General features: G+C 48.0%; 1 protein-coding gene across 2 annotated transcripts in view; it reads left to right on the top strand.

Annotated features, from left to right (window-relative positions):
- The window catches only part of PLXNA4 (plexin A4), a 611,173-nt gene extending 596,458 nt beyond the window's left edge, over positions 1-14,715 (top strand). For both annotated transcript variants that reach the window (XM_064142725.1, XM_064142727.1), the window contains 3 exons: positions 2,107-2,319; positions 10,177-10,327; positions 11,497-14,715. In XM_064142725.1, the coding sequence (XP_063998795.1) occupies positions 2,107-2,319; positions 10,177-10,327; positions 11,497-11,592 (460 nt within the window). In that variant the 3' untranslated portion in view covers positions 11,593-14,715. The remainder of the gene's footprint in view (positions 1-2,106; positions 2,320-10,176; positions 10,328-11,496) is intronic.
- The last annotated feature ends 2,746 nt before the right edge of the window (positions 14,716-17,461 follow it).

Here is a 17,461-nt window from a genome sequence, read left to right as displayed (position 1 = left end):
AAGCAACTGAGGAACTGGGGAGTTTAGCCTGAACATCAGGTGAATTTGTTAAGCTGAAGGATAACCTCCTCTTGGGAAGGTGCAGACACTTGAAGGTTGGCTTAACACTCTACCTGACAGACAGATAAGAGATTGACTCTGTGATCAGTGACACATCTCAGCTTCTAGGCCACAAGTGTATGAATGCATTTGCCCTGACAGAAAGTCTGGAGGCAAAGGCTGGAGATAGATACCTCAGGGCATCTCATACAAACCATAGAAACCTAGAATGCTTTGGGAGAAGAAAGGGGTGGATGGGGGAAGGACTTTGAGTTGTAATTGGAATAACAATTCCTTGGTTAGGGCAGATTTATTTTCACTTGAAAGCTTACAACACTTGTTTCCTAATTCCATTTCCCCCCCCTTAAGACACCAAGGTTTTCCCTATCACATAACAACTGCTTCAACTCCAGTGTGCTGGGATCATAATGTGGTGTTGGGCTTGAGCTGTGGCCCGTGGCAATAAATGGTGTCCCAAGCACACAGTGCATGCCATTACCACTCCTAGTCTCACCCTGTGAGCTCTACCTACCTCCCTTCCTGTGAGGTTGCAGTGCAGGCTAAGAGCCAAGCTCCTCAATGACTGTTGTGGAGGCAGGGATTTAACGTGGCCCAGTCAGGGATTGTAAGAAATGGAAGTGGTTTATTTTCCTGGAACCCTGCTCCCAAGCTATGTACGAAAATCAGTTGAGTTCAATAAAAGATTCAGTTCACCCAGGAATTTCTTCCAAAAAAGGATGTTAGAGAAAAATGTAGGTAGTTAGGGAGTCAGGAAATGCAAAAGGCTGAGCTGTAAACACAGCTTTGCCCCACTATCAGTCAGGCTGAGCAGAAGATTAAGGGAACAGCTTTCTCAGGGAGGTGAGATAGGCATTCAGCAATAGTCCCTTGCTGGATTCCTCTGCAGGAGCAGCCTTCTGATGCTGCAGGCAATATCCAATAATAGAGATCCATGCCTCAAAAGCCCTTAGGTGAGTGGCAGGGCTGCCAAACTCAGAAATGTCTTGAGCACTTCTTCCCAAGTGGGATGGTTGTAGAATGATGCTGCCTTCAGAGTGGCAGGGGACAGCCAAAACTGCTAGGGCCCCCCAGTCCAGGAGGCAGCCAGGAAGTTGGCTACTGATAGGGTCTGAGAGAAGGAGGTCCAGATGCTGCTGGCTCTCTCTCAAAGGACCCCATGGCTTGCCAAGCCTGCAGGTTTGCACAGAAGGGTGCAAAAGTGGGGAGAACTGTCCAAAAGCAGGGATGGGATAAAACCAAGAGCCACACAAAAGGTAGGAGCTATCCAAAAGAAGGGACAGTCCAGTCATAGCAGGAACCTGTCCTCTGCAGTGGCAGGGGACTCTCAAGACAGGAACTCTGAAGGCAGAAAACCCCAAGTCAGGAACCCTTGCTCTATTTATCCTTTTTCTAGATAGAGTGTCCATTTACCAGTTATACTGGGCACAAAAACCCAGCCAACCACCAGCCTGATCCCAGCGTGGGCTTCCACACAGGACAGCCCATGTGCAGAGAGGCACCTTTTGCTGCCCCCATTCAAGCCTGCAGGGCAAGGAGGGGGGAAGCAGATTTTATGCCCTCTTCTCTCATTCAAATCCATGGAGTGGAGAGAGAAGAAAGGAATTTGGTGTACCCCAGGATGATGACAATGTTCTCCATTAAGTTTTGAGGGTGTAGTGCCTACCCTTATCTGATGAAGCAGTCAGCAGGGTCCAGTTCACATAAAAACCTAAAGCAGAGAAGTCAGGACTCAATTTCATCACCCCTGTTGTATCTCCACTGATTTATGTACAACCTCAATGAAATGGCATTGGCTTTAAGACTGACAAAATTTGCCTTGTAAGGATAACAGGGACAAAAGGCACACCTGAGGGAAGTCCACTGCTGTCTCTGGATTCCTGCAGGTGGAGGAATTTATTGTCTATGAAAGCTTATCCCAGAGTCTTTAACTCCACACCATGATCTTTGATTCCCACCCAACGTTTACCATGATAACCTCACACAACAAAGCCTGTGAACCATGCACTGTCTGACTGACCTCTTCATCTTCTCCCACCCCTCTTGCAGCCTGCCATTACGGTTCTGGGTTAACATGATCAAGAACCCACAGTTCGTCTTCGACATCCATAAGAACAGCATCACAGATGCCTGCCTTTCTGTCGTGGCTCAGACTTTCATGGACTCCTGTTCAACCTCAGAGCACCGTCTGGGCAAAGACTCACCCTCCAACAAGCTTCTGTATGCCAAGGACATCCCCAGCTACAAGAACTGGGTGGAAAGGTGAGTTTTAGCCTTAGAAATAGGCATGATGTAAGCAAGTAATGCAATAAGGCCCTAATTCGTGGATGGAAGTAGGAAGCATCATTAGTGTTGCATTTGGTAGCTGCTTTGGAGCTCTCTTTGGTTATTGCCTAGGTAGAAAGCTTCACATTAGTCTTTTGTTCCCATGTGTCATACAGCAGAGATGGCAATTTAGAGGTGTGAACTGAAGGTGTTTGCCATCATTGTTTCTCTCAAGGAGAAACTGTTGAGAAGAGGCAGAAGGAGGAAGGAAGGGGTGATGATGTGTTTGAGCCCTGCTAAGTACATGGGTTTGTAAGTCTTTCCACACAGACCAGAACTGGTTTGTTGTTGTCAGCATCACAGCATAATAGAGTGGTTGTGATTGGAAGAGTCACAGAATCATAGAATCAAGCAGGTTGGAAGAGACCTCCAACACCATCCAGTCCAACCTAGCACCCAGCCCTGTCCAGTCAACTAGACCATGCCACTAAGTGCCTCATCCAGGCTTTGCTTCAACACCTCCAGGCACAGTGACTCCACCACCTCCCTGGGCAGCCCATTCCAGTGCCAATCACTTTCTCTGCCAACAACTTCCTCCTAAGATCCAGCCTAGACCTCCCCTGGCACAACTTGAGAGTCACAGAATCATAGAATCAACCAGGTTGGAAGAGACTTCCAAGATCATCCAGTCCAACCTATCCCCCAGCCCTATCCAGTCAACTAGACCATGGCACTAAGTGCCTCATCCAGGCTGACTTCTGGGGAAAACCAGGTTCTGCATTCAAATCACACACCCAGGGGCCTCTTCACTGTGAAAATGCATGGCTGAGAGGCATCTAGGTGCAGCCATCACTTGGGTTTCATGCAGCAGGAGATGAGGCCTGACTGACTCAGGAAATGGGGGCAGACAGTTTGGCTTTTGTTGAAGACATGAAGGGGCAGGCTGCAGTTCCAAAACAAAGTGGACTCATTATATGAGTCTATTGAAAAAAAAAAGAGTGGCTAAGAATGGGAGCAGTAGACCAGATTCTCATCTGACTTCTCTTAGTATAATTCCATAGGCTTTGCTGAATTTACATTAGAGCAGCTTCAGATCTGCATCTTTTCAAGTTTACTTCAAATGTCCCCTTTGAGCCTAGAAATCTGGAGAACTTGGGAGCATTTGATGCAATCCCCAAGCAATACAAAGGGGAGCCTGTTCTAATTGGGACTACCTCATTAGCATTCAAAACCACACTCAAAAGATGACAAAGGGCTGTGGCTGACCTTTTTATTTCACTCCATGCTGCCAAGCTTATGATAACACTTGTTTGAACTTCATTAACACCATTTAATTGCCTGCATCACAATCAATACGATGTTTCCCTACTGAAACCTGGCATGGAGGCAGGGATCTGGGAGATAGAAAAGGGGCAGAGCACAAAAACTATGAGCCAAAGAGTTTTTTCCAGAGCACACTGGTGCCCAAAATACCTGCAGAGCTGCGAGGAGATGAGCTGATGCTTTCTTCTCATCCCTGCAGGGACCTGGTCTCTTTTTGGCTGCTCATTGTGCGTTAAAAGTAGCCCCTCAAAGAGAAGCTGAAAGCCAAGAGGGATGCTGCAAGTGTTCTTAAGACCTTGAGAATCTTCCAATGAAAACTATGCAAAATGGACTTTTCCAGGTTCAGGACTAAAAAAAAAGCCTTAAATTGACCAGATCTGTGGGATTCAGAATTGTAACATCTGCAGTTTATTAGGGTGCAAACATTACCTGACCAAGCCGTTGGGATCCAGGTCCTGGGTCTGTGTTCTCATCTATTTCCTTTGCCTGAGGGAGTTATCATTTGAATGGTGTTAGCCTTTATATGTCAAGGTCTTAAGCTTGTTAGAAAATGTGATGGGAGTGTATTTGGAGTACACAAATAGAATCTGTAAGTTAGATCATAGAATTGACCAGGTTGGAAGAGACCTCCAACATCATCCAGTCCAACCTAGCACCCAGCCCTAGCCAATCAACCAGACCATGGCACTAAGTACCTCAGCCAGGCTTTTATTCAACACCTCCAGGGATGGTGACTCCACCACCTCCCTGGGCAGCCCATTCCAATGCCAATCACTCTCTCTGCCAGGAACTTCCTCCTAACATCCAGCCTAGACCTCCGCCAGCACAGCTTGAGACTGTGTCCCCTTGTTCTGTTGCTGGTTGCCTGACAGAAGAGACCAACCCCACCTGGCTATAGCCTCCCTTCAGGTAGCTGTAGACAGCAATGAGCTCTGCCCTGAGCCTCCTCTTCTGCAGGCTGCACACCCCCAGCTCCCTCAGCCTCTCCTCACAGGGTTTGTGTTCCAGGCCCCTCACCAGCTTTGTTGCCCTTCTCTGGACACCTTCCAGCACCTCAACACCTCTCCTGAAGATCTGAGCACTTGCTTTCCTTCATCTCTCCTCTGCTGTAGCAGCCTCCCTTTCACTCTTGCTCCTTCAGTGGTGGGGATCCAGTCAGCTATTGCATAACCCTAATTAGGTTACTGCTGTAGTTGCATCTGCTGTCTGCAGCACATGGATTCCTTACAAGCTTTTCATATGCTAAAATTGTTATTAATGAGTGCAGTCCCAACCCAGCCATGGCACAACAACCATGACAAAAAGATCTTTTGGAAGGCAATTAGATCCATGCTAAGCTGCCTACACCACTTCAGTGCTGGAGAATTTCAGTCTGGAGAGGCAGGGCTGGCAACATGGCTTTGGTGTTCTCGTTTGATGAGCTAATGAGGTGCTGAGTGGCAGCAGCAGGATTGGTCCTGTGAAACAGCACTACTAAGGAGCCCTTCTTAGTGGGTAATGAAAATAAGTGCAGTCACTGTGTCCAACTCTGGGGGCCTTCAACTAAGACAGATATGGACCAGGTCCAGAGGAGGGCCACAAAGATGATCAGAAAGCTGGGGCACCTCACCTACAAAATCAGGCTGAGAGAGTTGGGTTGTTTAGCCTGGAAAAGAGATGACTCTAGGAGACCTTATAGCAGCCTACCAAAAGCTGAAGGGAGCCTACAAGAAAACTGGAGAGGAACTGTTTGCAAGGACATTTAGCACTAGGATGAGAGGCAGTGGTTTTAAGCTACGGAATGGTAGATTTAGGTTGGACATTAGGAAGAAGGTCTTCACTATGATGGTGGTAGAACACTGGCTCAGGTTGCCCAGGGGTGTGCTGGAGGTCTCACCCCTGGAGAGACTTAGGGTCAGGACTCATTTGACTCTGACCAACCTGATCTAGTTGGGGCTCTGACCAACCTGATCTAGCTGGATTCTAACCAGCCTGATCTAGTTGATCTACTGGTTAGACTAGATGGCCTCTCCCAGGCAACTAGTAATAGAACAAGGGGACAGAGTCTCAAGTTGTGCCAGGGGAGGCCTAGGCTGGATGTGAGGAGGAAGTTGTTGGCAGAGAGTGATTGGCATTGGAATGGGCTGCCCAGGGAGGTGGTGGAGGCACCGTCCCTGGAGGTGTTGAAGCAAATTCTGGCTGAGGCACTTAGTGCCATGGTCTGGTTGATTGGCCAGGGCTGGGTGCTAGGTTGGACTGGATGATGTTGGAGCTCTCTTCCAACCTGGTTGATTCTATGATTCTGTGATTCTGTGATTCTATCCAACCCAAACCATTCTGTGACTTCATGATTTACTCCTGGGTAAACAGAGGCCAAGATGTATTCCTGGGTCACCATGGTATTGCTTTTCTTGGGGAAACAAAGCAAAACAAAGACAAGCCAGGGAAAGAGAAGGATGGGAAAGCAACAAGAGTAATTATATTTCAAAGATATGAATGAACACTGCTTCAATGTGCTCTTGTGGCCAAAATATTCAGTGGTGTCCTGAGCTGCAGTAAGGAGAGTGTAACCATCAGGGCAAGGGTGAGTCTACTCTTCTCTACTCTGCCCTAGGGACAAAACACTGCCCTGGAGTGTTTTGTCCAGTTCTGATCTTCTCATTTCAGGCTAGACACTGGATGGTGTAGATAGAGACTACAAAGATGCTGAGAGAACTGGAGCATGTCTCTTATAAGGAGTGGCTGAGAGATCTGGGGCTGCTTAGTGTGGAGAAGAGAAAGCTGAGACAGGTTATCAATGTTGATCCGTGTCTAAAGGATGGAGATCAAGAGAATAGGGATAGGCAATTTTCAGTGGTGCTCAGTGATAAGACAAGAGACAGTAGATATAAACTAGAGCACAGATAGTTCTACATAAAGAAAAGAAAACATTCTTTGGTCTGAGGCTGACTGAGCACTCTTAACAAAGCACTCTCTGAGCCTTTGGAGCTAGGCTAAGGTAAATAGGCTGCTTTGCTACCTTTCTGTCTCATTCAGGAAGAAGCTATCTTAGCCTTGTATTCCCAACCTCCTGCAGGCTAAAGCAGCATCTGTGGAGGTGTGATTCTATGGTTCTGAAAACATTAGGGGTATGCAAATGGCAGAGCTGGCCTAAGTACCTCTGAAGAGGTGGGCTCAAATGGAAGGTAAATAAAGACTGAGCAGGGATGGTGTCTTTTCCCTACTAGGCTGCTTTGATATAGACATTCATCATTTCTGTAGATAGCATGATGATGGCTTCATTAGAAACACTTGTGTATAAGTCAGTCACTTGGCCATGGCAGAGTTCTGGTGGGATGCTGCAACATTTCTTCTCCCCATGCTAGCAGCTAGGGTTGGTTACTGGGACATGCTTCTCTTCCTTGCATTTCCCCCCATGAAACACACTGCCACAGTACCTTGATTTTCAGTCCTAATGGGAAATGGCTGCTCAGGTGTGTGATGGCTGGGGAATCGAGTCCAGGAGAGACAAGGGCACTTTGTCATGGTGCTGGCTGATGGCCTGTAAGCCCAGAAGACTGAGATCACAGCTTGAAAGTTAGTCATGGCTGCAAAGGCCTCCAAGCCTCAGATTCCTGCATCCTGTCCTTCACTCTGAGGACCATTACACATTGCTTTTTGTTGTTTAGATGAGTCACAGGAGTGTCATGCTTCTGGGAAAATATCTCTGTAGGGCTGGAAAGGGACTGGAGAGCTGTCAGAACCTTGTGAGTCACAGGCTCAGAAGAGCATTGCTGCCAGGTGAAGGGGAGACAGGACAAACCCACGATACGTGTGTCTGTGTTTCACACCAGCCCTGCATCCATTATCCTGTCACCCTCTGATAAGTAGCTGAAGCAGAAAGGAAAGGAAACATTTCAACTGGTTGTCATAGTCAGACTGGCACATATAATGCAGCACTTCTGCTCTCCTTCACCAGCCTCATTTATTGTTGCTGTGATGTAATCCCCTTCACTTTCCATTTCACCCAGCAGGAGGGTGTGGATGCAATATTCATGAGGAGCTGGGCTCTGCTCCGTGGGCTCTTCTTAGGCACCATAAATCAATGCATTTCACTGCAATGCAGCCTTCTTCTTTTCTTTTTTCCCCATCAATCTGTGAACTGGAACACAAACCCTATGAGGAGAGGCTGAGGGAGCTGGGGGTGTGCAGCCAAGAGAAGAGGGGGCTCAGGGGTGACCTCATTGCTGTCTACAACTCCCTGAAGGAAGGCTATAGCCAGGTGGGGTTGGTCTCTTCTGCCAGGTAACGAGCAACAGAAGAAGGGGACACAGTCTCAAGTTGTGCCAGGGGAGGTCTAGTCTGGATGTGAGGAGGAAGTTCCTGGCAGAGAGAGTGATTGGCATTGGAATGGGCTGCCCAGGGAGGTGGTGGAGTCGCCATGCCTGGAGGTGTTGAAGCAAAGCCTGGATGAGGCACTTAGTGCCATGGTCTGGTTGACTGGCTGGGGCTGGGTGCTAGGTTGGCCTGGATGATGTTGGAGGTCTCTTCCTACCTGCTTGATTCTATGATTCTGTGATTCTATGATTCTGTGATTCTATGAACTGTGCTGGCTGCACATGGAGGTAGTTTTCTTTGGATACTGAGATTTGTTTTCTGGTTATAAGACTATTTCTCAGCAATGGGCTTTAGCTTTGAGGAGCTTGCAAGAGCACTGCCATGGATGCTGTTGGTTCCTGATGCTTCCTCTTGTCAGAAGTCTTTGTTGCACAAGTCTGATTTTTGTCATAGAATCAGCCAGGTTGGAAGAGACCTCCAAGACTGTCCAGTCCAACCTAGCACCCAGCCCTGTCCAGTGAACTAGACCATGGCACTAAGTGCCTCATCCAGTCTCTTCTTGAACACCTCCAGGGACGGTGCCTCCACCACCTCCCTGGGCAGCCCATTCCAATGCCAATCACTCTCTCTGCCAACAACTTCCTCCTAACATCCAGCCTAGACCTCCCCTGCCACAACTTGAGACTGTGTCCCCTTCTTCTATTGCTGGTTGCCTGGCAGAAGAGACCAACCCCACCTGGCTACAGCCTCCCTTCAGGGAGTTGTAAACAGCAATGAGCTCTGCCCTGAGCCTCCTCTTCTGCAGGCTGCACACCCCCAGCTCCCTCAGCCTCTCCTCATCGGGCTGTGCTCCAGGCCCCTCACCAGCTTTGTTGCCCTTCTCTGGACATGTTTCAGTATCTCAACATCTCTCTTGCATTGAGGAGCCCAGAACTGGACACAGCACTCAAGGTGTGGCCTGAGCAGTGCTGAGTACAGGGAATATGTTCAGATGTGTTCCAGTCTGTGCCCATTTCCTCTTGTCCTGTTGCTGGACACTGAAGAGAATCTGGCTCCATCCTCTTGACACCCTCTCTTGCACTGTGCAGTGTTTCATAGGAGACTTCCTAGCCAGCTGCTTGTCCCACTCTGTCATAGGTGGTATTTTCCCACGTGTCTGCCTGAAGGATCCTTATCACACAGCACTTCAGTGTCCAATTTCTCTGCAGTGGAAAGCAGCCTCCCTCTCAGCAGGTGTCTCAATGCTGTTTACAGGACACCTGTCAGCTTTTCTGGCTCTCCATCCCCTTTGCCTCCTAATTATGAAATTCTGGATTGATGCAGCTCTGGGCTTTGCTTTTCTTTTCTTTTTTAACTTTCCCCCCCCCCTTCCTTTCCTTGTACACAAAATGTCAAATTGCAGAAATTAAAAATGTAAATGATGGCATCTAATTAACCAGTTGACAGCAGAGCACAGCTGCCAGTGACAGTGACTGATTACCTTCTGCAAACCTTGTCCTCCAAGACCTGCCTTACCCAAGGGACGAAGGACATGGAAAATAGCAACTGCCTTAAAGAGACATTCCTGTGCTGAGAGCCAAAGGCATCCTGGCCTGCATCAGGAGCAATGTGGCCAGCAGGATGAGGGAGGTTATTCTGCCCCTGTACTCAGCACTGCTCAGGCCACACCTTGAGTGCTTTGTCCAGTTCTGGGCTCCTCAAGAGAGATGTTGAGGTGCTGGAAGGTGTCCAGAGAAGGGCAGTGAAGCTGGTGGGGGGCCTGGAGCACAGCCCTGTGAGGAGAGGCTGAGGGAGCTGGGGGTGTGCAGCCTGCACAAGAGGAGGCTCAGGGCAGAGCTTATTGCTGTCTACAGCTCCCTGAAGGGAGGCTGTAGCCAGGTGGGGTTGGGCTCTGCTGCCAGGCAAGCAGCAACAGAACAAGGGGACACAGTCTCAAGTTGTGGCAGGGGAGGTCTAGGCTGGATGTTAGGAGGAAGTTCCTGGCAGAGAGAGTGATTGGCATTGGAATGGGCTGCCCAGGGAGGTGGTAGAGTTAATGTTCCAGGAGGTGTTGAAGCAAATCCTGGCTGAGGCACTTAGTGCCATGGTCTGGTGGATTGTTTAGGGCTGGGTGCTAGGTTGGCCTGGATGACCTTGGAGGTCTCTTCCAACCTGCTTGATTCTATGACTCTATGACTTGTAACTGTTGACTCCCTGCCGTCTCACCTCAAGAACCTGCTGCATTTTCTCTCTCAGGTACTACTCAGACATTGCCAAAATGCCTGCCATCAGTGACCAGGACATGAATGCATACTTGGCTGAGCAGTCTCGCATGCACATGAACGAGTTCAACACCATGAGTGCACTCTCAGAGATATACTCCTATGTTGGCAAGTACAGCGAGGAGGTAAGCACCTTGGAGGGGGAAGAGCAGTTGTCCAGGACCCTCTGACAGCCCACCCGTTCTCAGGGCTCAGCATGTGTCACAGATGTCCATGCTGGTTAGGGAGGATAAAAGCACAGAAGTATAGAATCATTTCTGTTGGACAAGACCTGTAAGATCATTGAGTCCAATAATTACCATGGATTTAAGGAATGAAATGGGGTTGTGCAGCCTGGAGAAGAGGAGGCTCAGGGCTGACCTCATTGCTGTCTACAACTACCTGAAGGGAGGCTGTAGCCAGGTGTGGTTGGTCTCTTCTGCCAGGCAACCAGCAACAGAAGAAGGGGACACAGTCTCAAGCTGTGCCAGGGGAGGTCTAGGCTGGATGTTAGGAGGAAGTTGTTGTCAGAGAGAGTGATTGGCATTGGAATGGGCTGCCCAGGGAGGTGGTGGAGGCACTGCCCCAGGAGGTGTTGAAGCAAAGCCTGGCTGAGGCACTTAGTGCCATGGTCTGGTTGATTGGCCAGGGCTAGGTGCTAGGTTGGACTGGATGATCTTGGAGGTCTCTTCCAACCTTGCTGACTCTATGATTCTATGAAAAGCATGCCCTGGGATCTGGAAAGCAAAGATCCAGGATTACAGGTCTTGCCAGAACTCTTTCATATGTATCTGTGCTATTTTTGTCTCCCATATTGGTCAGTCAGATTTATCTGGCCTGTGGTGGTTGATGGTCAGATGTTAGGCTCCTACAGGGAAGCCCTGCATGAGCTCTGGATTACATGTGGTCACATGTGTTTAAACATGTGTGCCCAGTGCCACTTCAGATACCCTAAACCACCCAAGAATGGTTCAGTAAGCATGACATAAGACTTTAAGGTGACCAGCATGGCTCCATATGTGGAAGGCTAGGTGAGATCCTTTAGGGCATCTTAAGTGGCATAGCCAAGTGGTGAATAAAGCTGCCAAATAGCGAACCTCCAAGATGAGAATCCATTTGATTTGTTACCATCTAGATATCTGCATTTAGTAAGATCAGTCCCAAACTGTTTGCCTAGTTCCCTGCTGGCTAACTAGCTCTGCAAGTCTGGGACTTAGCTTAGAGAAAGCTAACTCACATCTGCTGCTACAAGATGCTGGATTCAATCTTTCTGGGGGGAGAAAAAATATCCCTATAATTTTGTTCTCTCTTCCAGATTCTTGGAGCCCTTGATCAAGATGACCAGGCTGGGAAACAGAAACTTGCCTACAAACTTGAACAAGTCATAACCCTCATGAGCATAGACAGCTGAGAACTGTCCTACCAGGGACACCCTGGGAGGGATAAACCAAGTCGTGCCTCACTCAAGATCATCATCTTTACCAAGTGCAAGTTTTGATCGGCTGTAAGCAGAGTTACCTGAACCGTGCTCCTCCCTCTTCTCTCTTTCATTTCTTTCTCTGTCAAGATCTATGGACAAAATGACAAAGCCCAAGGGGTTAGTTAAAAAAGAAAAGACTGCAGAGAAATCTTGACTCTGGGGTCATCAAGATATTTGGGTGGAGCTCTGCTTTTCACAGCTTCCCCTCTGCCTTTGCCCTGGAGACAAAGCTGTTACACAGGAAAAATAACCCCCAGGAACCCTCCCCCGACATCACAATCACATCAATCACTCTGCAGATGGGAAATTGGGAGGTAACTTTTGTCATGCTGCTTTAACTACCCTCCAAGGGTTGTAGACTCTGGAGCGGACACAGAAATGAACTCAGTATTAACTAAAAGTCTCCCCAAGGGGAAGGCAGCCTGCCTGCAGGGATCTTGGAGGGCAGGAGCAAATTGAGATCCTCTCCTGCAGAGCCATTGCAACTCTATCTCTGGATAGTGACCCACTGGGAGAGGAACTCCAAGGCTCCCGACAAATGCCACAGCTCCGTCCAAAGCGGGACCGTCGTGGCTTTTAGCTGCCCAGGCAAACAGCACTGTAGCTGCTCTCTTGAGGCAGAAGAAGGGGTCAAGAGGGGAGGAGGAGGCCAAGGCTCCCCTGCCCATGTGTTTCATATGGTTATTCTTATTTTTCAAAGAGACCTGTGTCCCCCTCTGTCTTTCCCATTGTGTCCTGTTGGTCGTAGCACTGCAGCGAAAACGCTTTCTCTGCTCGGTGGCATCCCGTTTGGTGGTGGTCCTGTTCTTTCTGGCAGTGGACAGCTCAGCATCTCCCTTGTTGCCACCTCAGCTTGGAAAGCAAGGGCCAGAGGTCTCATTTTGTTCCTGGCAAAGAAGCTCGACCCCCAGATCCAACCAGAGGTATTTTTTTTTTTTAAGCTGTTAGTTCTTTCCATTTTGTTTCCTCAGCTGGAACAAAGCTATTGTTATCTCGTGGTTGACTATCAAAAGGATACTGAAGGGCTTGCCATGAAGCAAGGTGGTGCACAGGACTGATGGTAAAACCTTCCTTCAAAGCCACTCCTAAGAGGAGATCTTACCATTCTGGAAGGAAATCTTGGAGGAAATCCAAATGAAACACTAGAAAATATTCTTCTACCTAGATATCCCCAGCAGAACTGCATGTCTTCTGGAGGTCTCTAAAGCTCATCTGCCTTTTGGTGCCAGGTCCTGGCCTTTCCTCTTCTCCATTTCCAGAACCAACAGGCCTTTCTGAAGGCACAATTGCTACCTGGGAACGATTTGCTCTCTCTTTGCACTTCTTATCCCTTCAGAGATCACTGTCACCACAGGACAATTGTGGATGATTTTTTTTCTTCTCCTCCAGAACAACATCTCAACCTGTTTCATGGCCAGACAGAGAGGAATGAGCTCCTGTGTTTTTTCTGCATTTGGCTGTGTTGTTCAAACAGCTGCCAGCCTGGATAACACCATGGTTCAGAATGGGAGACCCCCAGGGTCTGTAGAACATTGCATCTTGTTCAGTGTGGAGGCAAGAGCTGGGTTTTGCATTCATCTCACCAGAAACGAACAGAGCTCGCTAGCAAGGTGGAGGACTGGCTTGATGCTACAGAGAATCAGCCCACATCCATCTCACACCATCCTCAGAGCTACAGCCTGGATCTACTTTGCACCTGGAGGGACAAAGGGGTAAAGACAGGGTGTGTAAATTGGTCACAGAAACGAGTGCATGTGGTTTTGTTCATGCCTCTTGCTAGCAAACCAGAACCTCTTCAGAATGATGGATCGAGCGGGGGATGCGGTGCAAAACACGAGTTAGTCAGCAAGCAGGTTTCGTTTAGGCAAGCAGACAGAGGTGTAGGCAAGCCTTTCTAAAACCATTTAAAGAGCAGCAGTCCCAAACTGGCTGTGTCTGTGGAGAGAATTATCACAAGATTCCTGTTGAAACAGCAAACTTAGGGACACGTCTTGGTTTTGAACCCCTCCAGACATTTCTCTCTTGATTATAACTACTATGAGTTCGTGCGTGCGTGTGTGTGTGTGTGTGTGTGCCTTAGTTCCCTTCTTTTCTTTTGGCTTGCTTTCTGTTTGATTGCTGAGCTGATGGACTCCTCATGCACCTTATGGACATCTCAGCATTTGTAAGAGGCCTGGAGATGGTTTGGGTTGGGTTGGTTCTGCCTTGGTTTTGTTCTTTGGGTCGCTCCATTTCGTAACGTCGGCGCATGTTCCAGATCCATCGATGACGGCTGTGAAAGTGGGGTGGAAATCCCACCAGAGCCAGTGGTTACAGCAAATTGCAACAACAACCACAAACACAGTATTTTTTATAAGTACTTTAAAAAAAAAAAAAAAAAAAAGGCAAAAAAATATATTTAAAAAAAAAAAAAAAGGAAGAAACCAAAGGTTTTGACAAACAAAGTGCCACAAAAGTTAAATACGGACCCTATTGTCATGCCTTGTACTCGCAGCTGGATGGTAGGAGTCTAAGGACAAAGAGCTGGCTTGGAGGGAAGTGGTTATGAGTGATGGGCTCTGCTGCCTGGACATTCATGCACATGAAAGGAAGAAGAAGCTGTTTGAAAACGAAACACATGTCATCAAAGCGAGCTGGTGCAACCCCCGCACCCTTACTGAAGTCAGAGGAACGCCACAGGGGACGTTTGAGACTCACCCTGTTCCTTTTCCATGTTTTCAGGGCTGTGGTTTTGCTTTTGTTATGGTTGGTTTGGTTGTTGGTTTGTTGTTTGTTTGTTTGTTTTTTTTTGTTCCCATGGTTGTTGTTTGATTTCTTCTTGCTGGTACAGAGTTTTTCATCTGTAATATATATATATGCATATAGATATATATATAGTTTTCAAACTTGAACACCTCAGAGACACTGAGAATGAAAACCTTAGGGGCAATGGGAAGTGCTGTGAGACTGGAGTCTGAACCCTTCCCAGGTTCCCACTTAGGCATTTGTGTTTTCTCTCCAACCTCTTCTTTCCCCCATCCCCAGGATCTGAAAGAAAACAAACAAACAAACAAAGGTCTGTGTTCTGCTTCTCTTTCATCTCCTCCTCAGTTTGTTTTCTTTCTGTTTTGCTTTCTTTGGTGGTTGAGCTGCTTTTTGGTTTGCGCTTGGAAAATGTGCCAGAATCGTGATGTAAATGCGTGGGCTTCCTCCCCTGTCCCCTTCAGTGTCCTTCCCATTTCCAACCACTGTCCCAGCATCCCCCAGTCTAAGAGGTCTTGGCATCTTTCTTCCCAGCCTCGCCTGATGAGCTAACTATTTTTTAAGTGCATGTAAAATACAACTGAAAACAAAGACAAGCAGAAGAATGAGCCCTACTACAACACGGATGCTTTCCTTTCCTCTTCCTTTGATTTACTCTTCCCCACCTCCGTTTCCACTTGACCAAAAATACCCAAGAAGTGATACTCCTCACTGTTTTTTCAAGCCACACAGTGACAACTGGAGCCAAAATTCCCTAGAAATCGATGGACAGGCTGCTAAAAATCATAATATGTCAGGTGAGAAGTTAGCCTTTCTAGAATCATAGAATCAGGCAGGGTTGGAGGGGACCACAAGGAGCAGCCACTTCCAACCCCCCTGCCATGGCCACGGACACCATACCCTAGAGCAGGCTGCACACAGCCTCAGCCAGCCTGGCCTTAAACACCTCCAGCCATGGGGCCTCAACCACCTCCCTGGGAAACTCATTCCAGCCTCTCACCACTCTCATGCTGATGGACATCCTCCTCAAGTCCAGCCTGAACCTACCCATCTCCAGCTTTGCTCCATTCCCCCCAGTCCTGTCACTCCCTGACAGCCTAAAAAGTCCCACCCCAGCTTTTTTGTAGGGCCCATTCAGATCCTGGAAGGCTACAAGAAGTTCACCTGGGAGCCTCCTCTTCTCCAGACTGAACAGCCCCAACTCTTTTACTCTGTTCTCATAGCAGAGCTGCTGCAGCCTTCTGAGCATCCTCGTGGCCCTGCTCTGGACACGCTCCAGCATCTCTACATCCTTGTAATAGGGGCTGCAGAACTGGATGCCTTTATGGGTATTTCTCAGACACTGCAAGCAAGTCAGTGAATGCTGACACTTGAAGCATCATTGGAAATGGGGAAAGGGAACTCATTAAGACTCTCTGTGATCCTATCAAGAGAGATAAGATTCACTGCAGAGTTTGCTCTGGGACTTTTACCCTGTGTTAGGAGCACAAAAGGTGAAGGGTATGTGGTGAAGGGTTGCAAAGTCCTCATTTGGACAGAATTGTGGCCCAAGGACCATTAAATCCCTCTGCAAACACACAGTATCATCCCTGTGAGTATGTGCTCACCTCTTAGTGACACAGCAATCTGAGGCATAAGCACATCACATCATGTGCTGAGCCTTCCAGTAAACACCCTTGTGGGAAAAGTTGCTCACTGGCTGGAAGAAGGTAGAGACTGAGGTAGAGGTTAGGGATTGAGGTAGAGGTTAGGGATTGAGGTAGAGGTTAGAGATTGATAGTGCTTCAACAGACAACACGGGAGAACTACTGGAAAGAAGAAACATGGCCACACAAGTGCAGCTCCCTCTCCCAACACACCCCAGTGCTTTTCCTCCCATTCTTTCAGTCATCAAATCACAGAATCAACAAATTGTTTTGGTTGGAAGAGGTCTTTAAAGTTTCAGTCCAACCCATCATACACAATGCCTTGCTGCATTACATAAGGGGGCTGTGAGAGAGTTCTCATGTGTAAGTTTAGCACTGCACTTGTCTCATCAGACCTCTTTAGCACTGGAGACCATGAAAAGTTACAGCATGAAGAAGATCTACCACCAGAATTCTGGTTGGTATTTACTTTACTTGAAAAGTGATTAGTAAAGTTTGCAGACCTTGTGCAATTATCACAGAGGAAAGTGATTATTATGAAGGGAAATAGACCAATTAATAACATAATTGGTATAATGACTATTAATAATAATAACAACGTTGTTGAAAACTTAGATAGGCCACACCTTGAGTGTGTCCAGTTCTGTGCTCCTTAATTCAAGAGAGATGTTGAGGTGCTGGAATGTGTCCAGAGAAGGGCAACAAAGCTGGTGAGGGGCCTGGAGCACAGCCCTGTGAGGAGAGGCTGAGGGAGCTGGGGGTGTGCAGCCTGCAGCAGAGGAGGCTCAGGCAGACCTCATTGCTGTCTACAGCTCCCTGAAGGGAGGCTGTAGCCAGGTGGGGTTGGGCTCTTCTGTCAGGCAACCAGCACCAACAGTCTCAAGTTGTGGCAGGGGAGGTCTAGGCTGGATGTTAGGAGGAAGTTGTTGGCAGAGAGAGTGATTGGCATTGGAATGGGCTGCCCAGGGAGGTGGTGGAGTCACTGTGGCTGGAGGTGTTGAAGCAAAGCCTGGCTGTGGCACTTAGTGCCATGGTCTAGTTGATTGTTAGGGCTGGGTGCTAGGTTGGACTGGATGATCTTGGAGGTCTCTTCCAACCTGGCTAATTCTATAATTCCATGAGTCCAGTGACCTGTCTCTCTGTTGAGTCATCCAACACAAAAACTTCACACTCCTTCCACAATCCCTTTAGTCCAAGATTCCTATGATGTAACAGCTCAAGCAGAGAAGAGCTGGTATCAAGAGGAAAACCAGACCATGAATGTAGAATCATCCTTCCCTATAGCCATGTGCTTTGGAAAAGGACACTCTTACGTGGAAGACTTCCAAAGGAAGATTGGAGACCTGAAAGGGCAGAGTCCTAGGGCTCCACTTGGTGGGGCATGCATTGTTGTCTGTGTAAAGGACCCTTAA

This window comes from Pogoniulus pusillus, chromosome 4 (genome assembly GCF_015220805.1).
Source record: "Pogoniulus pusillus isolate bPogPus1 chromosome 4, bPogPus1.pri, whole genome shotgun sequence".
NCBI lineage: Eukaryota > Metazoa > Chordata > Aves > Piciformes > Lybiidae > Pogoniulus > Pogoniulus pusillus.
This window is presented reverse-complemented; position numbering and strand designations above follow the sequence as displayed.